Source organism: Arvicanthis niloticus, chromosome 20 (genome assembly GCF_011762505.2).
Source record: "Arvicanthis niloticus isolate mArvNil1 chromosome 20, mArvNil1.pat.X, whole genome shotgun sequence".
NCBI lineage: Eukaryota > Metazoa > Chordata > Mammalia > Rodentia > Muridae > Arvicanthis > Arvicanthis niloticus.
The window spans coordinates 41887261-41912377 of record NC_047677.1 but is presented as its reverse complement, the minus strand read 5'-3'; the positions used below and the strand labels follow the sequence as shown (position 1 = coordinate 41912377).

Genomic DNA, 25117 nt, shown 5'->3' with positions numbered 1-25117 from the left:
TCAGTGATCTGTTTCTCAGGATTTAATCATGATGTTCCCTCTCTGCAAGGTCACATTGTGTATGATCTCACTCTTGGTGTGGGAAAGTGAGAAAAATTACTAATGAAATCCACAGAAGCGGATTCTGTTTTCTGGTACTCCTCTTGAGTCTGTAAGTCGTTCCTCCTAGCCTGTTTAATATTTTACTTTAGGACTAATTCCAGGCCAGGTAGTAGTTATGTACAGTGCTTCTTACCTAGAGTCAAGGATGAAGGTTCAGACACCCATGCCTGCCAGTGGAAATGACCACATTAAGTTCAGGGTGTAGACTACAGGACGAGGAAGGTAGCTTCCTGGAATTGGTACAGAACAGCCTCAGGGAGAGGCTCTTTGTTCAAGGCTCTCAGGTAGAGATCCGAGACATGAAGACACATGAAGACAAGCTCAAGTGTTCAGCTGACTCTGCGTGGTCCACTTGCCTAGAGCACGTCAGACAGGATGGATCACTGGTTCTAGTCACTCTCCTGTCTTTCAGGTACAGATGTCAAAGATGCCAAGGTGATAAGTGTTTCGACAGGGACGAAGTGTATCAATGGAGAATACATGAGTGACCGTGGCCTTGCGCTCAACGACTGCCACGCAGAGATCATCTCCCGAAGGTCCCTGCTCAGGTTCCTTTATGCCCAGCTTGAGCTTTATTTAAAGTAAGTTTGGGAGTCAGCAAGTGAAGGAAGCTATTTTAAGATACTTTGTATCAGAAAGCATTGCCTAGCCTTTGCTTATTTGTGTAAGCACTGAGGAATCCTCGGGACTGTAACTGTGTGAGCAATACTGGGGGCCAGCCTTGCTGTCCTGTGATGCTGTCTGAGCAGGCCCACTCTCCCAGGATGCTCAGTTATGAACTAGAGTGGATGAACTCAACACACACACACACGCATACTTATATAAGACATATACACAGAAACAACATAGTCATACATTTCAAGTCCATATTTCAGTTGGTGTCTTTTGCCTCATGCATTGTAAATATAAACAAACATGTCTTCCTAGCTGGGAGGTGGTGGTGCATACCTTTAACTCCAGCACTTGGGAGGCAGGGGAGGTAGATCTCTGTGAGTTGGAAGCCAGACTCATCTACAGAGCTAACAGAGCTAGTTCTAGGACAGCCAGAGCAACACAGGGAAACCCTGTCTTGAAAAGAAAAAAAAAAAAAAAAAAAAAAAAAAAAGGCACAAAACAAGTCAAACAAACCAAAAAAGAAAAAACATGTCTTTCCAAACTGCCTTTTCATTTTGGTCACCAGGCATGGTCAGAGCTGATCTTGCACCTCTCGGCTTTTCTTGACAATGCCAAATCTTCCATGTGGTCTTTCTACCTTGAAATCAATCACACCTGAGAAGGAACAGTCACTCCCAGTTGATGACATATTGATCACTGGATGGACCTGAACTATGGATTACTATAAGCATGGGTAACAATGATTCCAGTTCAAGCCAGACAAGGCACTGCACAGCTGTAAATCCTAGCAGTAGGGGGAGCTGAGGCAGCAGAATCCCAGGTTTGAGGCCAACCTGGTGTACATTGCAAGATACTGTCTCCAGAAACCTACCTCTTCCTACTGAAAGCACTGGCCTCTGAAGTCAGTCTGAACCGGTAGACCCCACTGTCACTTTATAACTTTTCCCTTGCAGTAACAAAGAAGACCAGAAAAAGTCCATATTTCAGAAGTCAGAGCGGGGTGGGTTCCGGCTGAAGGATACTGTGCAGTTCCACCTGTACATCAGCACCTCACCCTGCGGAGACGCCAGAATATTCTCTCCCCACGAGCCCGTGCTAGAGGGTATGACGCCAGACTCTCAGCAGCTGACAGGTTTCTAAGAAAACATAATATAATGTAGTGTTAGAATGCATCCACATCCGTGTTCTTCAGTTTTCTTTTTTTACTTTATTTATTTATTTATTTATTTATTTTTTAATTTCAGCCTTAGGTATGGTTTTGATAAGAGTCCCTGTAAAAGTACAGCTTCTTTCTTCCCAATTTAGTCAGAAAATGTTAATGAGTGAAAAAAATGCCAATTGGAAGAGGAAAATGCCGTGTGATCCCTGTGTTTGCAGTGAGTCTGACTAGTGAGTGTGTGAAGGGTTAGACCCCTCCCCAGAAGCAGGGGGACACCAGCAAGGGAGGTCCCTAGTGCTGTCTGTTCCATCCTCTGAGGCCAGCCTAGCACTGCGGCTTTGTGACACTTTGTATCTAAATCCCGACTTTCACGCCCAAGCACCATGTATTCCAAATGGGTTTCCTGGATTATGACAACAGCGATACTCTCTGTAAATAATTACTATTTTCAAAAGATATATAATAAATTACAGTGACCCATATTCATAAAACTCACTGCTAATCACTGGGAGTATCTTCACATATTCCCAATGGATTGATTTCTGTATTTAATTTTTGAAATGATGAAAATACAAAGGTTAACTGATAACAACAAGCAGTCAAGTATCTGTTGCTCAGAATTAGCAAGTCTTAGCATTTTTCTCCATTTGTTTCCACTCATTAATGATGGAAATCATCTCAGCCAATGTTAATGTAAACCACCTTTTTCCATGCTCATAAATGTGGTCTGTATTCTGTCTTTTTAGTTCAATTTTATACATTTACTGGGATGTATTTTTTACATGGCTTGAATAAATGTTTGCATGCATATCTATAAGTTATACTTTAAATTTTGGTACATTAGATGTGCTTTTCAGTATGTTAGCTGTTTTATCACCTGTGGGTTTTGAACCCTCTCTTTCTTCTAGAACCGGCAGATAGGCATCCCAATCGCAAGGCAAGGGGACAGCTACGGACAAAAATAGAGTCTGGCGAGGGGACAATCCCTGTGCGTTCAAATGCCAGCATCCAGACCTGGGACGGGGTGCTGCAGGGGGAACGGCTTCTCACCATGTCCTGCAGTGACAAGATAGCACGGTAAGGCCACCCCTCACCACGCACATGCGATTAGTACAAGCCCTTTCCGAACTCCCCTTCAGATTCATTTGTATTCTAACCCCATTCCCTGCTTGGGTGGTCCTACACAGGTGCTTCTGGGGTTATTAGGAGGGACAAGGGAGGCCATGGCACAGGACACTCGAGTGTTCCCACATCACTTGCTTCCAGACATTCATCTTGCCTTTTATTATGTCTTTTTCAACCTCGGTGTCAGGGCTAGGCTGATGGTGTTGGGCGTCCTACAGGCTATACTTTACACAGCTTGCTCGCTGAGGAAAGCATGCAAGCATTTCCTTGTCAGCAGGGAACACTGTCCACCTTGTTATGCCCATCAGTTAGCACTGTGGTAACTGATCTTTACCACCTAGAACAACGTGAGGCACCCCAGGCCGAGGAGAGAGCTCCGTGAACACACTGCTCTAGTTACCACGTGCCTGGGAAGCAGCTTCTCCTGGGAGCTTAGATCCAGGTCAGAGTTTAGAAATCTTTCTTCGGATACAGTACCAGTTCCAGCAGCTCTTCTCTTTCTGTTTCAGCTAACATATGTCAATGTATATAAAATCAAACTCTCCCTACAGAACACAACCCTGTGGCTCCAGGGTAAGCAGTTCTGGATTGACTGGCCGCCCGGAAGGGTTGGAATTGACACAGACAAAGCGCACGCCTTTTGTCTTTTTCACATCAGATGGGTCACATGCCCAACCTGACATGTCCTAACAAGCTCAGGGAGGCACGTCACACAGTGTGCACGTCACACAGTGTGCCAGGAGACCTAGTCATCTCTTATGAATAACTCATCTTTTCAATGGTCATGAGCACTTTGCTTTGATTGGGTTTCATGGGGAGCAGGGTTCATCGTACCTGTGCCTTGGACCAGCACTGGTAAGCACTCTTCCCAGGCACTGGTGCAGGTTGAGGTACACCCAGCTAAAGAGAAGAAAGAAGAGAAAAAATCAGGACCAGGAGTGTTTGAGGTTTTGGAGGTTTTTGCATTTTGAAATATTTGTGTAGTCTCTGCCAATTGAGCTTTCTTGACTGAAAACCCAAAGCTTACATGCTCCGTACCGCCAGGCTGTAGTGGATGGGATGTTGCCTGTGCCTGCTGTGGCTTGTTGACTCTATGTGTCTTTCCGGTCTGTTGTCCAGATGCTTTCTGGGGGCGGGGGGGGGGGGGGGGCGCTCATCTGTAGGCAGTCCCTTCTATCCTGTTGCACTGTATGTTTGTATGCTAGGATCACAGTGTTTTGATTACTATCGATTTTATACTGTTTTGGTATCTTTAAAATTAGCCAATAGGACCCTTAAATCTTTTTTTTTTAATTTATTATTTATTTCATGTATGTGAGTACACTGTCGCTGTCTTCAGACACACCAGAAGAGGGCATCAGATCCCATTACAGGTGGTTGTGAGCCACCAAGTGGTTGCTGGGAATTGAACTCAGGACCTGTGGAAGAGCAGTCAGTGCTCTTAATCACCGAACCACCTCTCCAGCCCCCGTTATTCTCTCTCTCTCTTTCTTTCTTTCTTTCTTTCTTTCTTTCTTCCTTCCTTCCTTCCTTCCTTCCTTCCTTTCTTTCTTTCTTTCTTTCTTTCTTTTTTTTTCTCCTAAGTTGTTTGGCTTTCTAGGCTTCCTAGAGATTTTGTAAGAATTCTCCTTTGTATGTTTGCTTTTATTTTCATGCGTGTAAGTTCCCTTGAGACTTTGGTTTGTTGATGCCTTCAGAACGTGGCACTTTGTTTCCATATATTTAATTTCTCAGTTTGCATTCTTATACCGATTTATAGCTTTTATTCTATAGAATGATACTTGTACGCTTTACCTTTTCTTGAATTTTGTAAAGCTTGTCTTGGTCTGCCCTGGAGAATGTTCTTGATGCACTTGGGAAGCATGTGTCGTCTGCTGTTATCATGGTAGAGTGTTCTGTTTGTGTTAGATCCAGACTGTCTACAGTATTCTAAAGCTATGGCTTCCACTTTGCTCTTCCATCTGATACGTGCATAGCCAAGTGGGCGTCGGCATTCCCTAACCTTATTATGCTGCCATCCATTTCTCCTTGAGGCCTCTCGGGCTTTGTGCCATATATTCAGAAGTTCTGTGGCTTGCTGTCTGATGCTCAGCAGGATTTGTTATTACTGCTGTGTCACACCCTTGTGTGTCTGTCTGGCAGGTGGTGTATGTGGAAGTCTTGCCTAGATTGGTTCTCTCCTTCCACTTTGTGGCTCCTAGGGGTCTAACTCAGGTTGTTCGTGCCCTTCCCCACTGAGCCACTTTGCTGGCCTGTTGATGTGTTATCTTGCTGGTAAATTGAGCCCTTTATCATCATATACTATCTTTTGTCTCTTCTGAGAGTTTGTGTAATTTAAAAACCTCTGTTATCTAATTATTCCTGCTCACCTGGTGCAGGAATTATCTCTGTTCATCTTTGCACTTTCAGCAATACCTGTGTCCTCAGAGCTGAAGTAAATCTAAGATATAATTTACCCGTTACGTTATTAATCCGTTTGTCAGTCTTGTCATTTGGCAGGGAAGTTTAGTCCACTAACGTTTAAAATATTCTGGGTACGGAAGGCTCACCTTGTTACTTCTGTGTGACGTGTAGTTTTATTTCTCCCTTTATTGGTTTACTGATTTGCTCTCTTATTGCCTTTTTGTTAAAAATAACCTCATAGGAATATCCTTTCCCTTTGTATTTTCTACAGAACTTCCTTTGTAACTTTAAGGCTTTTTAAAAAAATATGTACGTGTGTGTGTGTGTGTGTGTGTGTGTGTGTGTGTGTGTGCGCGCGCGCACACGCACGCACGCGAGTGCATATGAGGGGTGTCTGTGCAGGTGTGTGTGAAGACCAGATGTGTTGAATACAGCTGGAGCTGGAATTACAGGCAGTTGTGAGCCCCCAGATATGGATTCTGGGAAGCATACCTAGGTTTTCTAGAACAGCAATACCTCCTCTTAAACCCCGAGCTTCACCCCTCTGGTTATGATTCTGACTACATAAAACATCTTAATATTATAGCGTTCTATTTTAAACTGGTAATGATGTAACTTCAAATATGTATGAAAACTCTTCCTTTCTAGCTCTACTCCCTCATACTTTGTCAATATAGTCAAATTTATTCATATCTGGTTAATCAAAATTACAAGCCAGGTATGGTGGCATATACCCAATCCCAGCTTGTAGAAGGCTAAAGTAGGAGAATCCTTTGTTCAAAGTTGAATTGTATAGTGAGACGCTATCTAAAGATAAATAAGTAAACAAACAATAATTTAAATAAATAAATAAATAAACAAATAAATGTACTATTTTATTTGGAATATTTATTATAAATATATTAAAACCTGTATCGATATGATAGTTAATTTTTAATATTTATTTTCACTTGTGAGTATGTGTGTATATCTGTATGAATAAATACTAAATGTGAGGGTGACTCTGAGGCCAGAAAAGGGCATCGGATCCCTTGGAGCTTGCGTTACGAGAGGTTGTGAACACTGCCATGAGAGGTGAGACCTGAGCTCCAGTCCCCTGAGCAAATGTTCTTAACTGCTGAGCTGTCTCTCCAGCCCTGAAGTTACCATGCGGGAGAGCCTCCCTCACGTTTTTACCCAACTCCTGTTGCTGCCTACCATTCTGATGCTTCAACCTGAAGGACTTCTATCTGTTTCTTCTTAGGTCTGCCCACTGGTGATCCCCGAGAAAGTCCTAAGTCCTCATTCATCATTTGTGAGGACATCTTTCCACTGCTTTCTGGGTCATAAGGTTTTACTGAGGAACTGATACGCTCACTTTATATGACCATTTACTTTCCACTGCTGTTTAAGACGGTCCAGTCTGTCTGGGCTTGGTTTAGTTGGGATGCGCTCAGTGTCACTTTCCTGTTTATGCTCATTCCCGGTTCTTTGCCCTTGAATCTGTGTGATCTCTTTCTTGCCTTGGGGTTTCAGGTATTTCTCCAATTAAACTTTCGTTCCTGCTTTCTTTCTCTCAGAATTCGCAGGACTTGCATGTTGTTCCTAAGTCCCATAGCCTGTCTTCATGTATAGTCTTTGTGTTTTTCTGATCTGCTCTATGATGATTTTGATGGCAGTCTTCAGGTTCACTGGCTCTTCCTCCCACTGGCTCCTCAGCCAAGCTTTTCAGTCCAGCTGTTTGCTTCCTGTTCAGAATTTCTCCTGTGTTGACAACCCTGTTGTCTTTATGCGGTCTTTCCATAGCATTGTGTGCCTCTGCTCTTTTAGCTCAATGGGCATCTCTATGTCCATTGCTTTAATGAGTTATTTTTAATTTTATATACATTGGTGTTCTACCTACATGTATGTCTGTGTGAGGGTGTCAGATCCCCTGGAACTGGAGTTACAGATGGCTGTGAGCTACCATGTGGGTGCTGGGAATTGGACCCAGGTCTTTAAGAAAAACAGCCAGTTGCTCCTAACTACTTGTGGGGAGCCGACAGAAGTTGGCTATCATCCTTGCAGCCATCTTGAGCCATATACCCTGACAAGAGACTTGTTTACAACAGCCTACAACAGCTGAGCACACTCTAATAACATCTTGTTTTAGATACCCAGGATCTTCCCTTGGGTGTGTGAGACTTAAAGGTGTGAAACTTAAAGTCGTGACTTAAAGGTGTGATTTAGAAACAAGACTTAAAGTCATGACTTAAAGACATGACTTAGAAGTGAGACATATAAAAGGCAAGAGGCAGACAGAAGATGGGCACCTAGAAACTTGGAACTGGGAAAGAGACTAGCAACTTGGAACTAGGATTAGGACTTGAGACTTGATACCTGAGACTTGGTACTAAGAACTAGGGACTTGGAGAGAAGAAGAGAGACTGAAGAATAAACGGGATTGAATTACACTCTGTCTGGTCTCCATTCTTCGAGTCCGTCCTCACTCTCTCTCTTGCTGAACCCTGACCCATGGACTGGAGCAGCTTGGGGCAGTATGAGCCAGAACAACTTAGCCCCCAAGGCTTTTGGCAGTGTGTGTTCCAACATTGATAGAGCAGTCCCCGACATTTTGGCCCCCAAGCATGGGGCAGAGCAGTCCACAATATTTTGGCGCCCAACGTGGGGCAGAGTGGTCCGCAACAACTTCTGAGCTATCTCTCCAGCCCCCTACATCAGTTACTTGAAATTATTTGCCAACACACTCAGATCTACATTTCTTTAAGGTTGGGTTCTAGAAATTTATTATTAGTCCTTTGGTCCATGCTTCTGTTTTTATTTTTGGTGCTTTTTATTTATTTACTTAGCTGGGATTGAGTATTTAGGAAAAGAAACTCCCCTTTCAGCTGCTATATATTAGCTTTGTGCAAGTAAGTTCTTCCTAGTAAGTTCTGGCTTTTCTGAATTCTTGGTCTCCTGGTACCTGCCAACAGAATTGGGTCCTAACCTGGTGCTTGCTTGTTTCTAGTGGCTTCTAAACTCTAGTCCTACCCCATCACTGACCAGTCAGTCAAGATGAACACCAGTCCTCTAGGCAGACTTCAGATAGTCAAGGTACTGCTTTATGACCTCCCTGCTCTGTCCCAAGGTGTGCAGGCTTTCCCAGAACCACACTTTCCTTGTAGGCAGAGGTCACTAAAGTCATGCCAGGTAAAACTGACTGTCCTGTCCCTTCATGGCTATCTCTGCACAGTTTTACAGTGGTCCGTATCCTGTAGCTTCTCAGTTATATACGATTCCTAACTTACTAATATTTACCGAAGTCCCACAACAGTAACAAGGAAAAGCCATGTAGTAATAAGAAAGAGCCCTGACCCTCAGTCAGGATCAAGTCAGAGTCTAGAGTAGGAGTGACCTTGATGCTCTGCAGCACAAAGGCACAGGTTTGAAGGGTGTGCTGAGTAAGGGGAGGTCACACAAACAAATGCCATAGTCAGAATTTTTTAAACTCTATGTCCTTTATTTCATATTTATTAAACATTGCTTTGAGGAACAGCACAGGCAAACTGATGGAAATTGGAATGACAAATGTTTCCAGAAAAGCCAACAAGACTATGGATATCATTGTCCAAGAGTAGCATGGGACCCAGAATGATGTCAGCTGGATGCAGGGCTGCCAAAGAGGCCACTGTGTGGATCTGATTGGATGTGGGCTGTGTAGAGGCCACTTGTTCCTCTTGTAGAAGAGCACTGACGGCTGGCCTAGGCTGAGAGATGACCATAGCATCCAGCTAGCTAGATGGCGAGGGTAGCCCCAGAAGGGTTGTCCTTAAGACAGTGAGAGGCCCTGGGAAGAGACCTAAGTCTGTGGCCTCTGCCGCCCAAGGATGCAGGAAAAGACAGATCTAAGGACAGGCTTGTTTGGCACATTGGCTTGATCAGGACAGGTGGTAATTAGGCAAGGCTGCTTCATGGATGGGGGAGGGGACTTCTACAGAGGCTTGGGAAGCCCCTGGAAGAGCCACACTGCATGCAGGGTTATTTTGAAGGTTACTAGTGCCTTTTTCTGAAGGTTATTTGTGACGTGGAAGCAGAGAGAAAGGAGACTCACTGAGCAAGCTATCGTCCGACCTAGCTGCTTGTCTGAGTAAGGATTGCAGAAAGATGTCATGCATAGATCAGTGTTTGTTTTGTTGTTTGTCTTCTAGTCAGTGTCCCTGGGTGCTCAGGGCCAGGTTAGGCTCTGCAGTAGATTCAGCTGACAACACTGTGTAGTCCATCTTCAAACAACAACCTAAGGAAAACAAAACAGAAAAGCCACAGAGCAGCATGACAGGCTGAAAGCCAGGAGGTGAAAGGACCTATTGTCTTCTAGTGACAAATGAGTCCCCTTTCTGGGGCCTGAGCAGGGAAGCTCCTCATCCAGTACCCTGGCCAGATGGGCATGGAAACTAGGCAGGCATCTCTAGGTGTGTGGTTGCAGTGTGTGTGTTACTTGGTGAATGCTTTGCCCGCCTGGAACCTGGCTGTATCTGTGATGTCCTGGTCCAGTGGTCTGTGGTCTGGGAAAGTGAGAGTAACTATTCCCCGTAAGACTGATTGACATGAGCTTGTCTTTCAGTAAAGCTGGCTGAAGGGCTCTGTTTTCCGCCCAGTGCCTCAGCTCTAGAAGCCCCTGGGATCTTCTAGGAAGTGTATGCTCAGAATTAATGACTCCTGACAGATGCTGGTTTCTGCAAGATTCTGCATTACTGCCCAGGGGACCAAGTTCTGCTTAAGTTTCTAAATCAGCAGGCTTCTCATCTGCATCCGAAAGGAGCCCTTGGGCCTCCAGAGCTGCATCATTTCAGATGTTCTCTAAGGATGGGGAAGGCTGTTTGAATTTCTTTTTTGGAGGGTAGACAGAATACATCCTAGGAATTGCAGGTTGTCCATTCTACATGTGGACCTTTTTTTGTGGAGGCTGAGGGAGGTTGTAGAAACTAGAAGTTATGTACAAGGCATGTAGATCTCAGTGGGCAGCACCTGTGTGCCCAGTCCTCTAGGCTGAAGCAGGGGGACCAGCCAACCTGGAGCCCGGGGTGAGGCTTGAAGGGAGCTGGGAAGAGAAAGTTGGCCTGTTGAACATAAACTGTTTCCTGAGGACCTTTTGGGGGTTACTGAGAAAGAGTGGACTAGACCAGTCAATGTCTTCCATGGACTGCCAGCTGCTACAGGGAGAGACTGAGGGCCAGACCTCTTGCTTCCCTCAGAAGAAGGAACAGACAGAAAGGGTAGAGTGTCGTCATTTGCCCCTGGTGTAACTGTGGTGTTAGCCGTAAGTCAGAGCTAGATCTCTTCCTAAAACAGAGTCAGGAGTCCTCCTCTTCCCACAGCAGCTGATGTTGGCTGCAACACTGCCACTTGCTTGGACTCTTGCTTCTGACACGTGTGCCCACATACCTCGGGGCCCTCCCTCCTTGGGTGTCTTCTCCATTCTGTTGATATTACTCTCTAAAATTCGGCACTGGTCAGTCTCTCTCCGTGGACACCTGTGTCAGATGGGATTAAGTTACTTCATGCTGTAAGTCCTCCAGAACCTGCTTAGGATCTGACCCTTGTCCTTAGTGGCTCCTGGCCACTCACATCAGCCCCACCCTCTGGCCTGGCCTACCTCTCCACAGTTACCCCCACATGTCCCTAAGCCCTCATCCCAAAGGCTGGAGTATGTCCTCTGGTTGGGGCTCAGCCTCAGGATCGGTCGTCTCAAGGAGCCTTTGCTAAAGTGGGTACCTCCTCCTAAGTGGGTCGTCTCTGCTCCTTTTCTCACAGAGCCATGTGCTTTGCCTCACGTTGCGTGTGCCTCGGTTCATGGTTCTTCGTGCATCCGTTTGCCTTTTTGCTGCTTTATCGTTTAACTCCTGGGCTGTGTTTTTTCCTGTCCTCTCCAATCACATATGACACACACAAAAGATGCTTGGTAGGCAGCGGTTTCCAGGTTGCCCAGCTTCTCTCGTCTCTGAAGTAAAGAGAGCAGACACATAGTAGGCCAGCGGTGTGTCAGAGCGTTGCCCTGCAGATGTCAGACAGTGGTGTGGTAACTGCCAGCTCGTTGTCACCATCTCTGTCTCTAGTGCATGTTCCACAGTTCACACACACACACACACGGGTACCACCCTCAGAGGAACTACATGAGACTGTAGCCCTGGATCAGGGCACTTGTTCCTTGACTGAGCAGCTATTTTATTAGAAGCAGACAAAGTATATATACATATATGTACATATATGTATATACATACACATACATGTATGTATGTGAGTGTATATATATATATGTATGTATATGTGTGTATGCCCTTGTGAAATTTCCCTTAAGTTTTTCCCAACAAACATGTAGCTTCTTAATACCTTTTACAAAAAAAACCTCCAGAAAGTGTGTTGTCATGGGAAAATATGCTAGTTAGTTTTGTCAACTTTACACAAACCTAGACATAGCTGCAAAGAGGGAATCTTAATTGAGAAAATGTCGCCATAAGGTTGACTGTAGGCAAGTTATAGGTCAGCTTTTGATGAATGGTTGCCGTGGGAGGGCCCAGCCGAAAGTGGGCAGTTCTCCTAAGCAGGTGGTGATAGCTGATGTAAGAGAGCAGACCGAGCAAGCTATGGAGAGCATGCCAGCAAGCAGCATTTATTTCTCTATGGCCTCTGCTTCAGTTCGTGCTTTGACTTCCTGCTCGGACTTTCCTTAGTGATGGAGTGTGACTTCCCCGAGTTTTAAGTTGAAACAAACCCTTTCCTCTCCGAGTTGCTTTTAGTTGCGACCTTTTCTCACAGCAACAGAAACCCTAAGATTATGACCCAAAATTATCTCACAGCATAGGGTCATTTTTAAATAAAATTTTGTTTAAGACTTGAGCTACGGAGCCAGCAGGTTATCACTGCCATGGCCTTCGCCTTTCACAGTCCCGCCCCCAGCACAGCCCCGCCCCCAGCACGGCCCCGCCCCCAGCATTAGCCATGAGTCTGTGCCGTCTGTCCGTCCGTGTCTCCTGAGCTGTGCCTCCTTCTCCTCCCTGCAGCTGGAACGTGGTGGGCATCCAGGGCTCCCTGCTCAGCATTTTCGTGGAACCCATCTACTTCTCCAGCATCATCTTGGGCAGCCTGTACCACGGGGACCACCTCTCCAGGGCCATGTACCAGCGTATCTCCAACATAGAGGACCTGCCGCCACTCTACACCCTCAACAAGCCCCTGCTCAGCGGCAAGTACCCTCTCGTCCCTCACCTCCTTCCCACCTCTGCCCTGAGCTCACAGTGTCTGAGTCCTACGCATTGAAACACCCCACCAGGAGCCGGTTTCGGGCTGCCAGGCAGCAGCAGAGCCATTAGGAGGGGAACAAGACCTTGTCTCTGGGCCTCTTGCCTGGTCTCCAGGGCCTTCTAAGGCAGTCCTTCTACAAGACAAATGCCTTTCCACAGTGTGAACCTTGCTATGCACTGCAGAAGTTGCAGGAGCCTGTCACCTCTGTGCTGTCTCATGTACCTTGTGTTCATTCCTGTCCCAGTAACAAAGACTTAGGCATTCTTCCCAGACCAGCCAGGCTGGGGCTTGGCGACCATCCGTCCTCACTCAGATGCTGTCCCAGTCGCTGCTGGCATCTGCCACCCAGCTCCCTCTGCACTGTGATAGGTGTGGCAGCTACGCTGACCACTCTCCTCTCCTTCCCTGGTGACTCTCCTGCCCTTTACACCTTTATTCCTGGTTTCTTTTCTTTTTTAGAATGTCAGTGGCTAACAGTAAACTGAACAGGAGCTTTTGAATTCAAAGGTCCTAACTTCTAAGCCCACCCTTATTTAAAAGGACACAGTTAAGGTATTTTTACTCTTTTAAAAAAAAATAACATTTTACTTACTTCTGTAAGCTCAAAACTAAAATCATATCCTAAACTAAAAAAATGCTTTTTTGGGGGGAGGGGGGTGCATGTGTACTCTGCCTCGGTGCCTTGCTACTAGCATGTCTTTAACTACAAGAAAGCAGTGTGGACTTTTGTTTGACAGCATGTCTGTCAGAGCATTGGAAGTAAACAGAGAAGGGGAAAGATGAAAGGTATCTCTGATCAAGGGCTGCAGATCCCTGTTCCCTAACAATTTCTTTTTCACTCAACCTGATGGTTAGGTTGAACTTTGGACAGAGGCTTGTGAGTGGATGAATTTCCCATGAGTTGGGAAACTTTCAGCGTGATACCTTTGGAGGAAGAGTGCTTTATTAGCTATTGCAAATAACAAGGTATTTGAGGTAGACATTTTATGAAGAGGTGATCATTTAGTTCACTGTTTTGGAGACTGAAAGTCTAAGATCAGGGGCCTCATCCCTTCAGCAACTAGCTCACGTGGGATAGTGAAGTATCACAACAGAGAGGAAGGCATGCAGAGCCCACTGTGGGGCTAGAGAGATGGCTCAGCAGTTAAAGGCACTCGAGTTCAGGTCCCAGCACCCTCATGGTGGCTCACAACCTCCTGTAACTCCAGGTCTAGGTAGCCTTATGCCTCTCTAGCTTTCATGGCACAGTCTCTCTCTCTCTCTCTCTCTCTCTCTCTCTCTCTCTCACACACACACACACACACACACACACACACAATGCACACACAAATTTGAGAGAGAGAGAAGGGCAGAGACAGAGAGATGAACTCATGACAAGAGAACAAGGTATGGGTCAGGACCCCTATTTATAAGAACTTGCTCTCCAGGACCTAACCAGGGCTCTGTGAGAACACGGATCCCTTGTGAGGGTGTGGGCCCAGTGACCTAACTTTGTCCCCTGGGCCTCAGTTCTGAAAGGTTCTTCCACTTTGACCCCAGCTCAGTAAGCACAAGCAGCAACTGGCCTTTAGAGAGAACAGCCCACCCAGATCCAAAACATGGTCACTGCCTTGTATTCATTCATAGAGTGTGAATGTGGGATACAGGGTGCACAGATGCCTCAAAATAGCTGAAGAGACTATGTAAGCCACTTTTCCTCAGTAAGTGAAATGGACCTTAAAGTTACTCAAGTATGTAAAAGAACATGTTCACCTCTCCCCTCCATATCACATGTACTCCCCAAGGCCTCTCATAACCCTTCATTTTTACAGTCTCTGACCTTGGCCTGTCTGCCATCCCAGACCACACCTGCAGTGCAGCCACCTCGGTTGACTCTGCAGGTGGCAGAGGGAGCCTGGGTCACGTACCTCTGCTGACTGCCTTGTTGATAGCTCGTGCGCCTTAGTTATTGGGATGGACCAGGTCCTTTTCTGATCCTCTGTATGAGATGTACAGGAGTGTGGCCCAGCATCAGGAGGCGGAGTGTGACTCACGGCTGAGCCACCAGATAGCTCCAGAGTCAGCACCGGAGCCGTGAGCAAGGTGCAAACCGCCTGAGATAGCCTCCTTTGGAAACGGCAGCGCAGTGTGCTGCTGCTATTTTGCTTTAGTAAGGACACCATTGGACTAGAATGCCTTTGAGGCTGGCAAAAGTGGGCCAGGGATTGGGTGGAGGGCAGGCAGACACCCCTGCTCCTACAGCCCATGGCAGTCAAGAAGATGGAAACATACCACAGTGGGTGTCACAAAGACAAAAGCAATCTGGGAAGTTGACATCTTTCTTAATTCAGGACATCTCAGTCTTAGTAAGTCTCCCTCACAGCTGAGCCTTTGGGACTCTCTAGGCTGTTATCTTATGTCTAACAAGTGGCTTGAACAAAGGGACCATTGAGACATGGGTTGTTTCTGTCAGCCCCTTGCTGAGATGAGCAGATGTGGTGTAAAGCATACAGTTGTGTTGTGTTTGAGAGACCCTGCCTCCTCTCCTTTTATCTGTGAGAATGACAGCTAGTGTACCATGTGGATTGTCAGGCTGTAAGGAGGACCATAAATCAGCAGACACACACATCGCACAGGGTAACTAAACTCACTAAGACAAGGTGACCTAAAAAGTTCATAATCGTGATAGGAAATCCAGCACCGGCTGCTGCTTGTGCTTTCTTTTGCTCGTCTTAGGTGCAGTCACATTTGAAGTAAGAACTGACTTTTATTTTCCTGTGAAAGCAGGTCATTGGGAACTTCCCGGTGCACTCGAGCTTTGCCTTTGCTACTGGTGGGGGGTTGTATCTCAGGCATGTGCTGCCACACTCAGCTTTTCACGTGAGTTCTGAGGAGCCTTATGCTTGTGAGACCAGCCCTTCACCTCCTGAGCCATCTCCCTGCCTTCATTTCTAGTGGCTGGGAACAAACCTCTCCAGCCTTCCCAGCCTTCCCAGAAGCTCTGTCCTCTTAGCTGTATATCCAGCACCTGCTTGTTTCAGGGCAGCCTGGTGTCAGCTCCTGTCCAGTAGGTTCCCCGACTTTGATCCTCCGCTGACCAGACCATTGTCCAAGGCTCATTGAGACACAAGAGGAAAGTCCAGTGGTGAGGACTGCCCCCACATGAGGGCCCTAGAGCCTGGGTGACAGCCAGGCTGCTAGGATGCTGTTGGGGTGGACTGGGCTCCCTTAGTGCTAGTTTTAAGAGCAGCATTGTTGGGCTGGAGAGATGGCTCAGCAGTTAAGAGCATCCTTAACTACCCTTCCAAATGTCCTGAGTTCAATTCCTAGCAACCACATGGTTATCTGTAATGAGATCCAATGCACTCTTCTGGTGTGTGTCTGAAGACAGCTACAGTGTACTCACATAAAAATAAATAAATAAATAAATAAATAAATAAATAAATAAATAAAAAAAAGCAGCATTGTCTCAAGAATGGACCAATGGGGCGTGGGTATTTGATTCCTAGGAGTGAGGGAGCTCTGGGGACACAGTAGAACTGCCAGGCCTTGGGGAAGCGCTGCTCCTCCCTGCAGGAGAGCATTGGCTGTTCATCCTGTAGGTTCACAAGCAGCAACCAAACCACTTCTGTAAAGAAAGTAAGAGTGGCAGTCCCAGCTACTCTGCTCCTGGCTGAAGGAATTGGTTTTCGGTGGACACAGCTACTCATGTCTGGTGGCTCCCTCCCATGTCTGGAGGCTCACTGGGCCACCGTGGGCAGATATCATGGGCAGGTACCATGCACAAGGCTTCCCTTAAAGGTCATGCCTTAGGGCTGGGGATGTAGCTCAGTGATAGAGCACCTGCCTTTCAGGCGAACTCCCTCGGTTCAGGTCCCCTGGAAGGAAGGGGTGGGGGTTTCCGTTTCTTGTTTGCAGAATAAAGGCTAGCGAATTTCCCTTAATCTACTAATAAGGACTGATAATAGTTTCTAAAACACAAACCCATAGTAAACATAAATATCTGTACTGATCGTTGCATATAGAATCCATTTCTTATCATTCAGTCAGGTGCGGCACCTATCAGAGTGTGCTTTTAGAGTGAGTGCAGCTCTCCCCAAGTTTTTTTTTTTTTTTAGTTGAATCCATTACGAGGCCACTTCAGAGTTTCTCTGCAGTTTTGTGTTAAAGGTTCTTATTTAGCACATTTAATTTACAACAACTGGGGACTCTCATTACCCGCCAAGCCGTCCCTGCTTTTATTTGTGTCTGCACAGTGGCCTGTGTTCAGCTCATTACCCTACTTCTCACTTAGCAGCCCCAGAGAGAGAAGTTGCTCATGGGCGACCACCCTCGCGATGTGTCAGCCCTGGAGACTGGAAGTGCACTCTCGTGACCGTTTCTAGCCTTCTGCTCGGATAAACCATATGGTTGGATTGGAACCTCGGGCTAGCTGTCTTCTTTTTGCCTTATTTGCTCTGGTTTTTGTTAAAGATGGCAATTTACTTAGCTTAAAATATAATGGGGGGAAAAGTCTGCACTTTCAGAGTTTTACTTCTTGGTTAATTGACCATTTATTTGTCTTTAATGTAGAGTCTTGCAGGCCTAGTATGCAGGATTCACACAACAATGGCCCTTCATTCTGATTTTATCACACAGAAGTAATACACTTGAAAGGGAAGATGACACAATACAAATAGCCATTAGTGTGCACACAATCCAATTTCATTATGGTCAGAGGGTTCCCACGACTTGCACTAAGTGGGCATTCATACCTCCCCCTCAGAAAAGGAACTCTCCTTGATATCGTCCATTCAGCAGTTGGGTAACTCAACAACAAACCCAGGAAGAAGCAGTTGCAGATCCTGAGATGAATCAGAAGCAAGGATCCGTGTGAGAAACTGCAAAGGGTGTTGTTCTCAGAGGAAATGATGTGATTCAGTAAGTAGGCCAAGAGACCGAATTCTCCAGCAGAGCTGCAGCCTTGAACGAGATCGCTTCCCTTCACACACGTCAGGAAGCCATCTTAGCTGTTAGAGAGCTGGGTAGGCTGAGCACTCTTGACGAGGACCTGCCGTGCTCTGTTTCCTCACAGCCATGCTGACAGCTTCTGGGTAACACTGGGTAACACAGTTGTACATGCTGACATCTGTGAGACTTTCCGTTAGAGCAGTGCCCGTTCTTCTCCTGTCTGACATCACCGTTTTCTGTAGGTAGTCATGTTCGTGACCAAACTGTCTTTTGAAAAGGTCTGCAGAATGTGTAAGGGCTGTTCTCCTCTGCTTCTCCTTCCTCCCTCTCACTCCTCCCCCCATGACTTTCTTAACGGGTATTACTGACCTGGAACTCCTGCCTTGATCCTCCTGCCTCAGCCTCCCGAGTGTTGGGATTACTGGTATACATTACCACATTGCTGAAAGATTACTGTAGTTAGTATCTTTGCCAGGCATAAACTGAGTTGAGACTCAGCTCTTTTCCCATCTGTTTTCTGGAAGAGTTTGTTTCCGGTTGGTCTGTTTTCTTAAATGTTTGGTTGAATTCACAGTGAAGCTATTTGATAAAGATTTCTTTATAAGTAAATGACAAATTAATGATTTGTTTATTTTTATTTTATGTGCAATGATGTTTTGCCTGCATGTGTATCTGTATGAGGGTATTGGATTCTCTGGAACTGAGCTTACAGACAGTTGTGAGCTGTCACGTAGGTGCTGGGAATTGAACCCACATCCCTTGGAAGAGCAGGCAGTACTCAAAACCACTGAGCCGCAGGAAATTACAAATTGAATGTCTGTTACTTCTTTAATCTTTGCCTGTAGGTAAGCTTGATGATTTGTATCTTCAAGAAATGTGTGCATTTCATCTGATTTGTGAAATATAGGTGTAAATGTGTTCCTGATATTCCTCATACCATTTTAATCTCTGTGGCATCTCTAGTCACACTGTGTCTCATCCTGGTGTTGGTGATTGTGCTGGCTAGCTTTATGTCAGCTCTATACAAGCCCGGGTCATCGGGGAAAAGGGAACCTCAGTTAAGAAAATGCTTCCACAAAATAGGGCTGTAGGCAGGCCTGTTGTACATTTTCTTAATTAGTGTTGATGGGGGTGGGCGCAGCCCATTGTGAGTGGAGCCATCCCTGGGCTGGTGGTCCTGGGGTCTATAAAAAGCAGGCTGAGCAAACCGTGAGGAGCAAGCCAGTAAGCAGTGCCCTCCATGGCCTCTGCATCAGCTCCAGGTTCTTGCTGTGTGAGTTCCTGTCCTGACTTCCGTTGATGATGAGCAGTGGTGTGGACGTGTAAGCTAAGCAAACCCTTTCCTCTCCGTTTGCTTTGGTCACGGTGTTCCATCACAGAATAGAAACCCTGAGACAGTGGGTCGCCTCTTCTCTCTCCAGGCAGCCTAACGAGCAGCATCAACTCTCTTGATCATCTCTAAAAATAATTCCTGCTTTCATTGGTTTTCCTTATCATTTTCTGTTTTTCATACTAATTACTTGTGTTTCGTCTTTATTGTTTTATTCTCTGTGTTCACACCATATTACTTGCTGTTTTCTAGTCCTCCACTGTGCTAGCAGAGGTCTTTGTCTTTTACTGCTTTTATGATATTTATAAATATCATTATGTTGTGTTCTCATGTTCACTCATTTCAAAACTCCTTATCTACAGGAGTGTGCTTTTTACTTTTAGAGTATTGCAGGGCTTTGCAAAACTGTGTTACCAATTTCAAATAGACTTTCATTTTATAACCTTAGGTCCTTTTAAATTTATTAAGACTTCTTTTGCAATGCAGTGCTATTCTGTATTGGGCTGGTGAGATAGCTCAGTGGTTAAAGACACTTGCTGCCACCCCGATGACCTGCGTTGGATCCCCTGAGTACACGCAAGGAGAGGAACCATTTGCAACAGGCTGTCCTCTGACCTCCACATATATGTTCTGTTATGTACATGCATATATAATATATACATATATACACATATATACATATATATACACATACGTGTTTGTGTGTGTGTGTGTGTGTGTGTGTGTGTGTGCTTTCAAGACATGGTTTCTCTGCATATCCTTGGCTGTCCTAGAACTTGTTCTGTATGTAGTCCAGACTGTCCTTGAACTGTACTGCCTCTGCCTTCTAAATGCTGGGATCAAAGGTGTATTACCACCACTATCTACATAAATATATTTTTTTAATCTATATTTATAAATGTTCTGTGAGAACCTGAAGAGAACATGTATCAGTTGTTTCTAGATAGAGTGATCTTTAATGTTGACTGACTTTGTTGTCCCTGCCATGTCCTTACTGATCTATAGGATCTGCCCACCAATGAGAGAAGGACATTGAACATCTTTTCACTAGAATTGTAGGTTGTCTGTTTCTTCTTCGAATTTAAGTCTTTACTTCATGTATTTTAGTTTAGGATTGTTGGCTTCTCTTAATAAACAATCTCCTTTATTGTTGTAAGGTGACTCTGGAAATGTCTTTCATTCTGAGATCTGCCTTGTGACCACAGCTTTCTCCCGATTAGTGATATATCTGTTTAATGTCTTTTTATTTTAGACATGACAATCTCTTCCTTTCACCAAGGTGTTTGAGCCATTTACTTTTATTGTGATTGTATTAACACTATCATTTTTGCTACTTATTTTGTGTCTGATCCAAATGTTCCTTGTTGCCCCTTTCCTTCTTCTTACCACACTATTGTGTTTAATGATTGTGTTTTAGCTACTCTTTACTTCTTTAGCTGTTACTTTTGTCTTGTAGATTTAATAAGTTTAAAGGGTTTATAATATACATCCTTAATGTGCCACAGTCTGCCTTCAAGTGGTCCTCTCCCACTTCACACAGAGAGACATCCCTCTGACTCTTACAACAGATGCTCCGTTCTCTCTTCCCCCAGCCTTTGTGCTATTATCACAACTTAATTCTTTTGTGTACTAAAAATCCCACACAGTTACTTTAATTTCAAAATTCTTTTAACATTTAAAGGTATTTAAATGATAAGGCTCTCCCTCTTTTCCTCTCTCCCCACCCCCCCTTTCTACTTTCCTTTCTATGGGTCTGGATTCCTACTTGCTATCATCTCTCCCTTTGACTAAAGACCTCTCGTCTTTTGAGTCTTCTGATGAGTTAATGATTCAGCATCAATATGTCTGAAAGTGTATTTGCTTTCATCTTTAAGAATATGTTTTGCTAAGCTAGTATGTTTTTCTGAGTTGGCTGGGGCTCTGTGCTTTTTTAGCGCTCAAAGGCTACTGCCCTGTCATCTTATCTGCATTGTGCAGCCCATCCTGTGTCTCCTCTGACTGAGTTTGCGATGTTCACTCTGTGCTGATGCTGAGTGGTTTCCTGTGCCATGCATGCTATGATGGGGTCTCTTCGTATTTCTTATGCCTGGGCTTTGCTAGATGCCTTAGTTCTGTAGCTTGTTGGTTTCATAGACTGTAGAAAGATTTTGTTCATGTTTCTTTATATACGTTTTTTTCGTGTTTCATCTCTTTAAGAAATTCTAGCTATGCCAGACAGTGGTGGCGCACGCCTTTAATCCCAGCACTTGGGAGGCAGAGGCAGGTAGATTTCTGAGTTCTAGGCTAGGCTGGTCTACAGAGTGAGTTTCAGGACAGCCGGGGCTACACAGAGAAACCCTGACTCGGGAAAAACAACAACAACAACAACAAAAAAAAAAAAAAAAAAAAGAAAAAAAAAAGAAAAGAAATTCTAGTTATACATAGATTTGGTGCTTGTCTCATATTTTGATGATTTCCTATCTCCATTTTGTCTCCCTCCCCCTCATTTGTGTGTGTGTGTGTGTGTGTGTGTGTGTGTGTGTGTGTGTGTTAGATACCGTTGCCTCTCGTTCTCTCAGATGTCTTTAGTCTTGAGTAACAAGCATGCTGTGAGTCCTCCTGATCAGAGACGCCCTCCACAGTCTTCAGATCACCTCTGCATTTCTGTCCCTGTGCCACTTTATCCTAGTAAGCCTGCCTGCGTGTAAGAGGGCTACAGTACCCACGTTTCCTGTGTCCTAAGGCATGGTATACAGGTCTAAATGTGTGTGTGCTCAGTTTCCTCAGGCATAGCTTTCTTCTGTTCACACCTCAAATCAAGCCTGGGGTTAGTTATGACAAAATCACTTAAGCCCACGGGTGTGTCTGTGCTTACTTGCTGATGCCACTTGTGTACCTGGAGTGCTGTGTGGTAAAACTGAGTGTCCTGGATATGTGGCACTTCAGAGGCAGAGCTACATGCTGTGCTCGAGCAGCCCCACTGGCTCCACTCTGGAGAACCTGAGTGACATGAAGACAGCCTGCCCATCTGTCCCTTGCAAGATTTCTAACTCTGTAGGTCCCCAGGGAGGGATAAGGCATGCCTGATCGGAAATCCTGTGGATTTGGGGCTCTATCAGACCCCTGCTCCTCACAGACAAGCACACAAGTATATATTTATGTATCAGTTCTAGCTCCCCAGCCCTGTTCTTTCCTGGACCAGAGACAGCTGCATCCTGGGAGCTAAGCCTCCTCCTGTGGCCCTTGATTGCCTTGTCCTATTAAGATATACTTTCTCAGCTCTGAACTGTGTGCTGTGTGCCAGCCCCTCCCCCTTCCCAGTGGAAAGCAAGGGCTTCATGTCACTTCCTGTGTCTTCTTGGTTTCAGGCATCAGCAATGCAGAGGCACGACAGCCAGGGAAGGCGCCCAACTTCAGTGTCAACTGGACAGTGGGCGACGCTGCCATTGAGGTTATCAATGCCACAACAGGGAAGGACGAGCTCGGCCGCCCATCCCGCCTGTGTAAGCACGCGCTGTACTGTCGCTGGATGCGTGTACACGGCAAGGTACTGAGGCGCCCTCACTGGGTGTCAGCCCACCTCCATCCCTTCCATCCCTCCTGGTTTCTACCATCGGGTCCTCAGTGCAGCCTCCTAACACGATCATGTCAAAAGAAATCTTATTTCTTCACACTGTTGTTAGCTTAAGAGTATGATGGCCCTGGCTCCAGCCTAAGAGCTGCCTCAGAGTTGGCATCCTCCTTTCCCTACAGTCTTAGCTGCTCTGGGGAAGGAGACTGCCTATCATGAAAATGAAGGGCAGTCAGTGAACATTGCTGCACCGGCTTCTATTTCCTTCATCCAGGGTCAGAAACTTACCTCAGCTGCAGAGCTGTTTACCCAAGTAAACCCAGATAATAATAAGGCAGGGTGACATTGGTTCTCGTCTAAGCCAGGAATATGGTGTTTTCTTTATTATAAGGCCAGCTCAGTGCAACAGTGTAAGGCTCAGACAGAAACCCTGCCATCCTCCTGGGGACAGACAGATGCTATGGTGACCCTATCCCCTGGGATCTGCCAGAAGCATAGGTCTGCTTCTGTCTGCAGCCATCTGTCTGACCAGCAAGCCACTGCTTAGAGGTCAAACTGAGCCTCAGCCCAGGCCCCCTGTGGGTACCAATCCATCTAGGAGAGAACTTCTGTTTGTTCTTTCACAAACCAGCCCAGCCCTGAGCAGCATTTTTTGAACATCATGCCAGGTTCCTGTCTTCTCTGCTGCTGTTCCAGTAGTTGCTTTACATGTATGTGCGTTACATGTATGCGCATGTATCCTTCCACAGGTTCCCCCCCACCTGCTGCGCACCAAGATCACTAAGCCCACCACATACCACGAGTCCAAGCTGGCCGCGAAGGAGTACCAGGCCGCCAAGGCACGTCTGTTCACTGCCTTCATCAAGGCGGGGCTGGGCGCCTGGGTGGAGAAGCCCACAGAGCAGGACCAGTTCTCCTTCACTCCCTGAGCCAGGCGGGTGTCAAGCACAAAGTGCGAGGCTGTGGTGCCGAACCGTCCCCCAGAGCCTTGCATCTGAACTGGGACAGGTGTGCACCTCGGGGACGGCACGGGGAGTCTGGGGGAGCCACTGGACATGAAGCATCATCCCCAGCGGCTCTCACCCCAACAGGGCAGCGTGGGGATGTGTAGGGTGCCAGGCACCTCACATCTGAGTAGGGATCAGGTGCACAGTTGGGGTGCATGGGGGCACAGGGGCCCATCACCACCCCTTGCCACACATTTCCCCTCTTGAGCTACCCAGTGACCGCTTTATATCTCAGTTTACATTAGACACCGAGTTCTACTGAGTAGGGCTTCCTCAAGTATAGGAAAATAGAAATTACTTTGTGTGAGATTCTTGAATAAATAATTTATTCAGAGCTAGGAATGAGATTTATAAAATAAGAAATAATTATGTCAGGTCACTTTTATGCCACATTATTTTAATTGCAAAAAAAAAAAAAAAAAGCGTTTCTATGTGCAAGAGCACGAGACTATAGAGATAGGAAGTAGAAGGGGCCACCGCGCATCTGTGTGTGGCTCCTCTCCATAGGTCCTTCACATGTAGGTCTGCACAGTAGGTTTTAACAGCTCTTCTGGGGGAGCCCCAGCATGATATGGTGTGACCTCAGCACACAACTGGCCCTGCAGCTGGGATGCTGTGTCCTACAGAATCAAGACCTAGGCTGCCTCTGGAATCTTCCATGCTCCTGGTTAGGCTCAAATCATGGAAAAGTCTATTTACTTCTAAATAACTGAAGATCAAATCTGTCCATAGCCTGCCCAGACTGGCCATCATTTGGGGGGTTCTAACCATATAAGTTTTGTGACCTAGAGGCACTCAGTAGGGCTGCTTACATAGTCAGAGTGCAGCCTTCCTTCTGCCCCTCCCTTGGGATCTGGTGGGTAGGAGCCACTGACCGCTCAGAAAGCTTCAGGATGGGAAGAATTGTAAGCAGGTACCACTCTTGCTGGAGCATGCCACGTAAGGTATTCCTTCCAGCTTTATCCACATGTGTTTGAGAAGTAAAACATTCAGGTTGAAGCTGGTGGGACAGTGTAAGCCTGGAACGATGCAGACCAGACATTGGTGTCTCGACAAGCAGGCCTGGGTGCTCCTGGCATCTCGGGGCTGAACCCCAAGATGCTGTCCAGCACCCTTTCTGCACAGGGTGGCACCCAGGGCCCTGGAGTGGACACCTGGACCTCCTGTGCTCAGACTTGCCCCAGGTGCCTTGTTGCTTCCACTCAGGATTAGGGAGGAGTAGAGGGAGGAGGGGCTGTGGCTGTCAGCTCAGTGTGCCAGCCTGGTCCAGCAGGTTGCTCTGAAGAGCTTCAGGGTCGTGAGCAGAGAAGGTGCAGACTCACCCCTCAGCACACATCCCCATGGCTGCATCCAGAGCTCGATAGCTGTGTGGCTCTGAGCTGTTCACCCAGGTGTTCATGTCCTTGACACACCGAGAGAGAAACAGAACAAGAGCATAGCCACTGTGGAGTCCACCAGATTGCCAGCAGGCCTCAAGAGGCTGTGTGTCGTTGCTTTTGTGAGACCCACTTGTGTCTCCGTGTCAGGAGCCCTGTCGTGTCCTTGTGGGTGTCTCCCACGGTTCTCGTCCTGTGGGGCTTGATCTTCGAGGCATGAAGGTCCTACCAGAACTCCCTAGTGACACGTGCTATCTCGGA

General features: G+C 46.2%; 1 protein-coding gene across 4 annotated transcripts in view; it reads left to right on the top strand.

Annotated features, from left to right (window-relative positions):
• Positions 1-23885, top strand: part of Adarb1 (adenosine deaminase RNA specific B1) — a 121763-nt gene extending 97878 nt beyond the window's left edge. For 2 of the 4 annotated variants that reach the window (XM_034523730.2, XM_034523728.2), the window contains 6 exons: positions 515-683; positions 1671-1819; positions 2785-2953; positions 12424-12605; positions 22271-22449; positions 23223-23885. In XM_034523730.2, the coding sequence (XP_034379621.1) occupies positions 515-683; positions 1671-1819; positions 2785-2953; positions 12424-12605; positions 22271-22449; positions 23223-23402 (1028 nt within the window). In that variant the 3' untranslated portion in view covers positions 23403-23885. Of the gene's footprint in view, positions 1-514; positions 684-1670; positions 1850-2784; positions 2954-12423; positions 12606-22270; positions 22450-23222 lie in introns of all 4 variants that reach the window. The other 2 variants (XM_034523729.2, XM_034523727.2) reach the window with 1 other exon arrangement.
• Positions 23886-25117: the final 1232 nt, after the last annotated feature.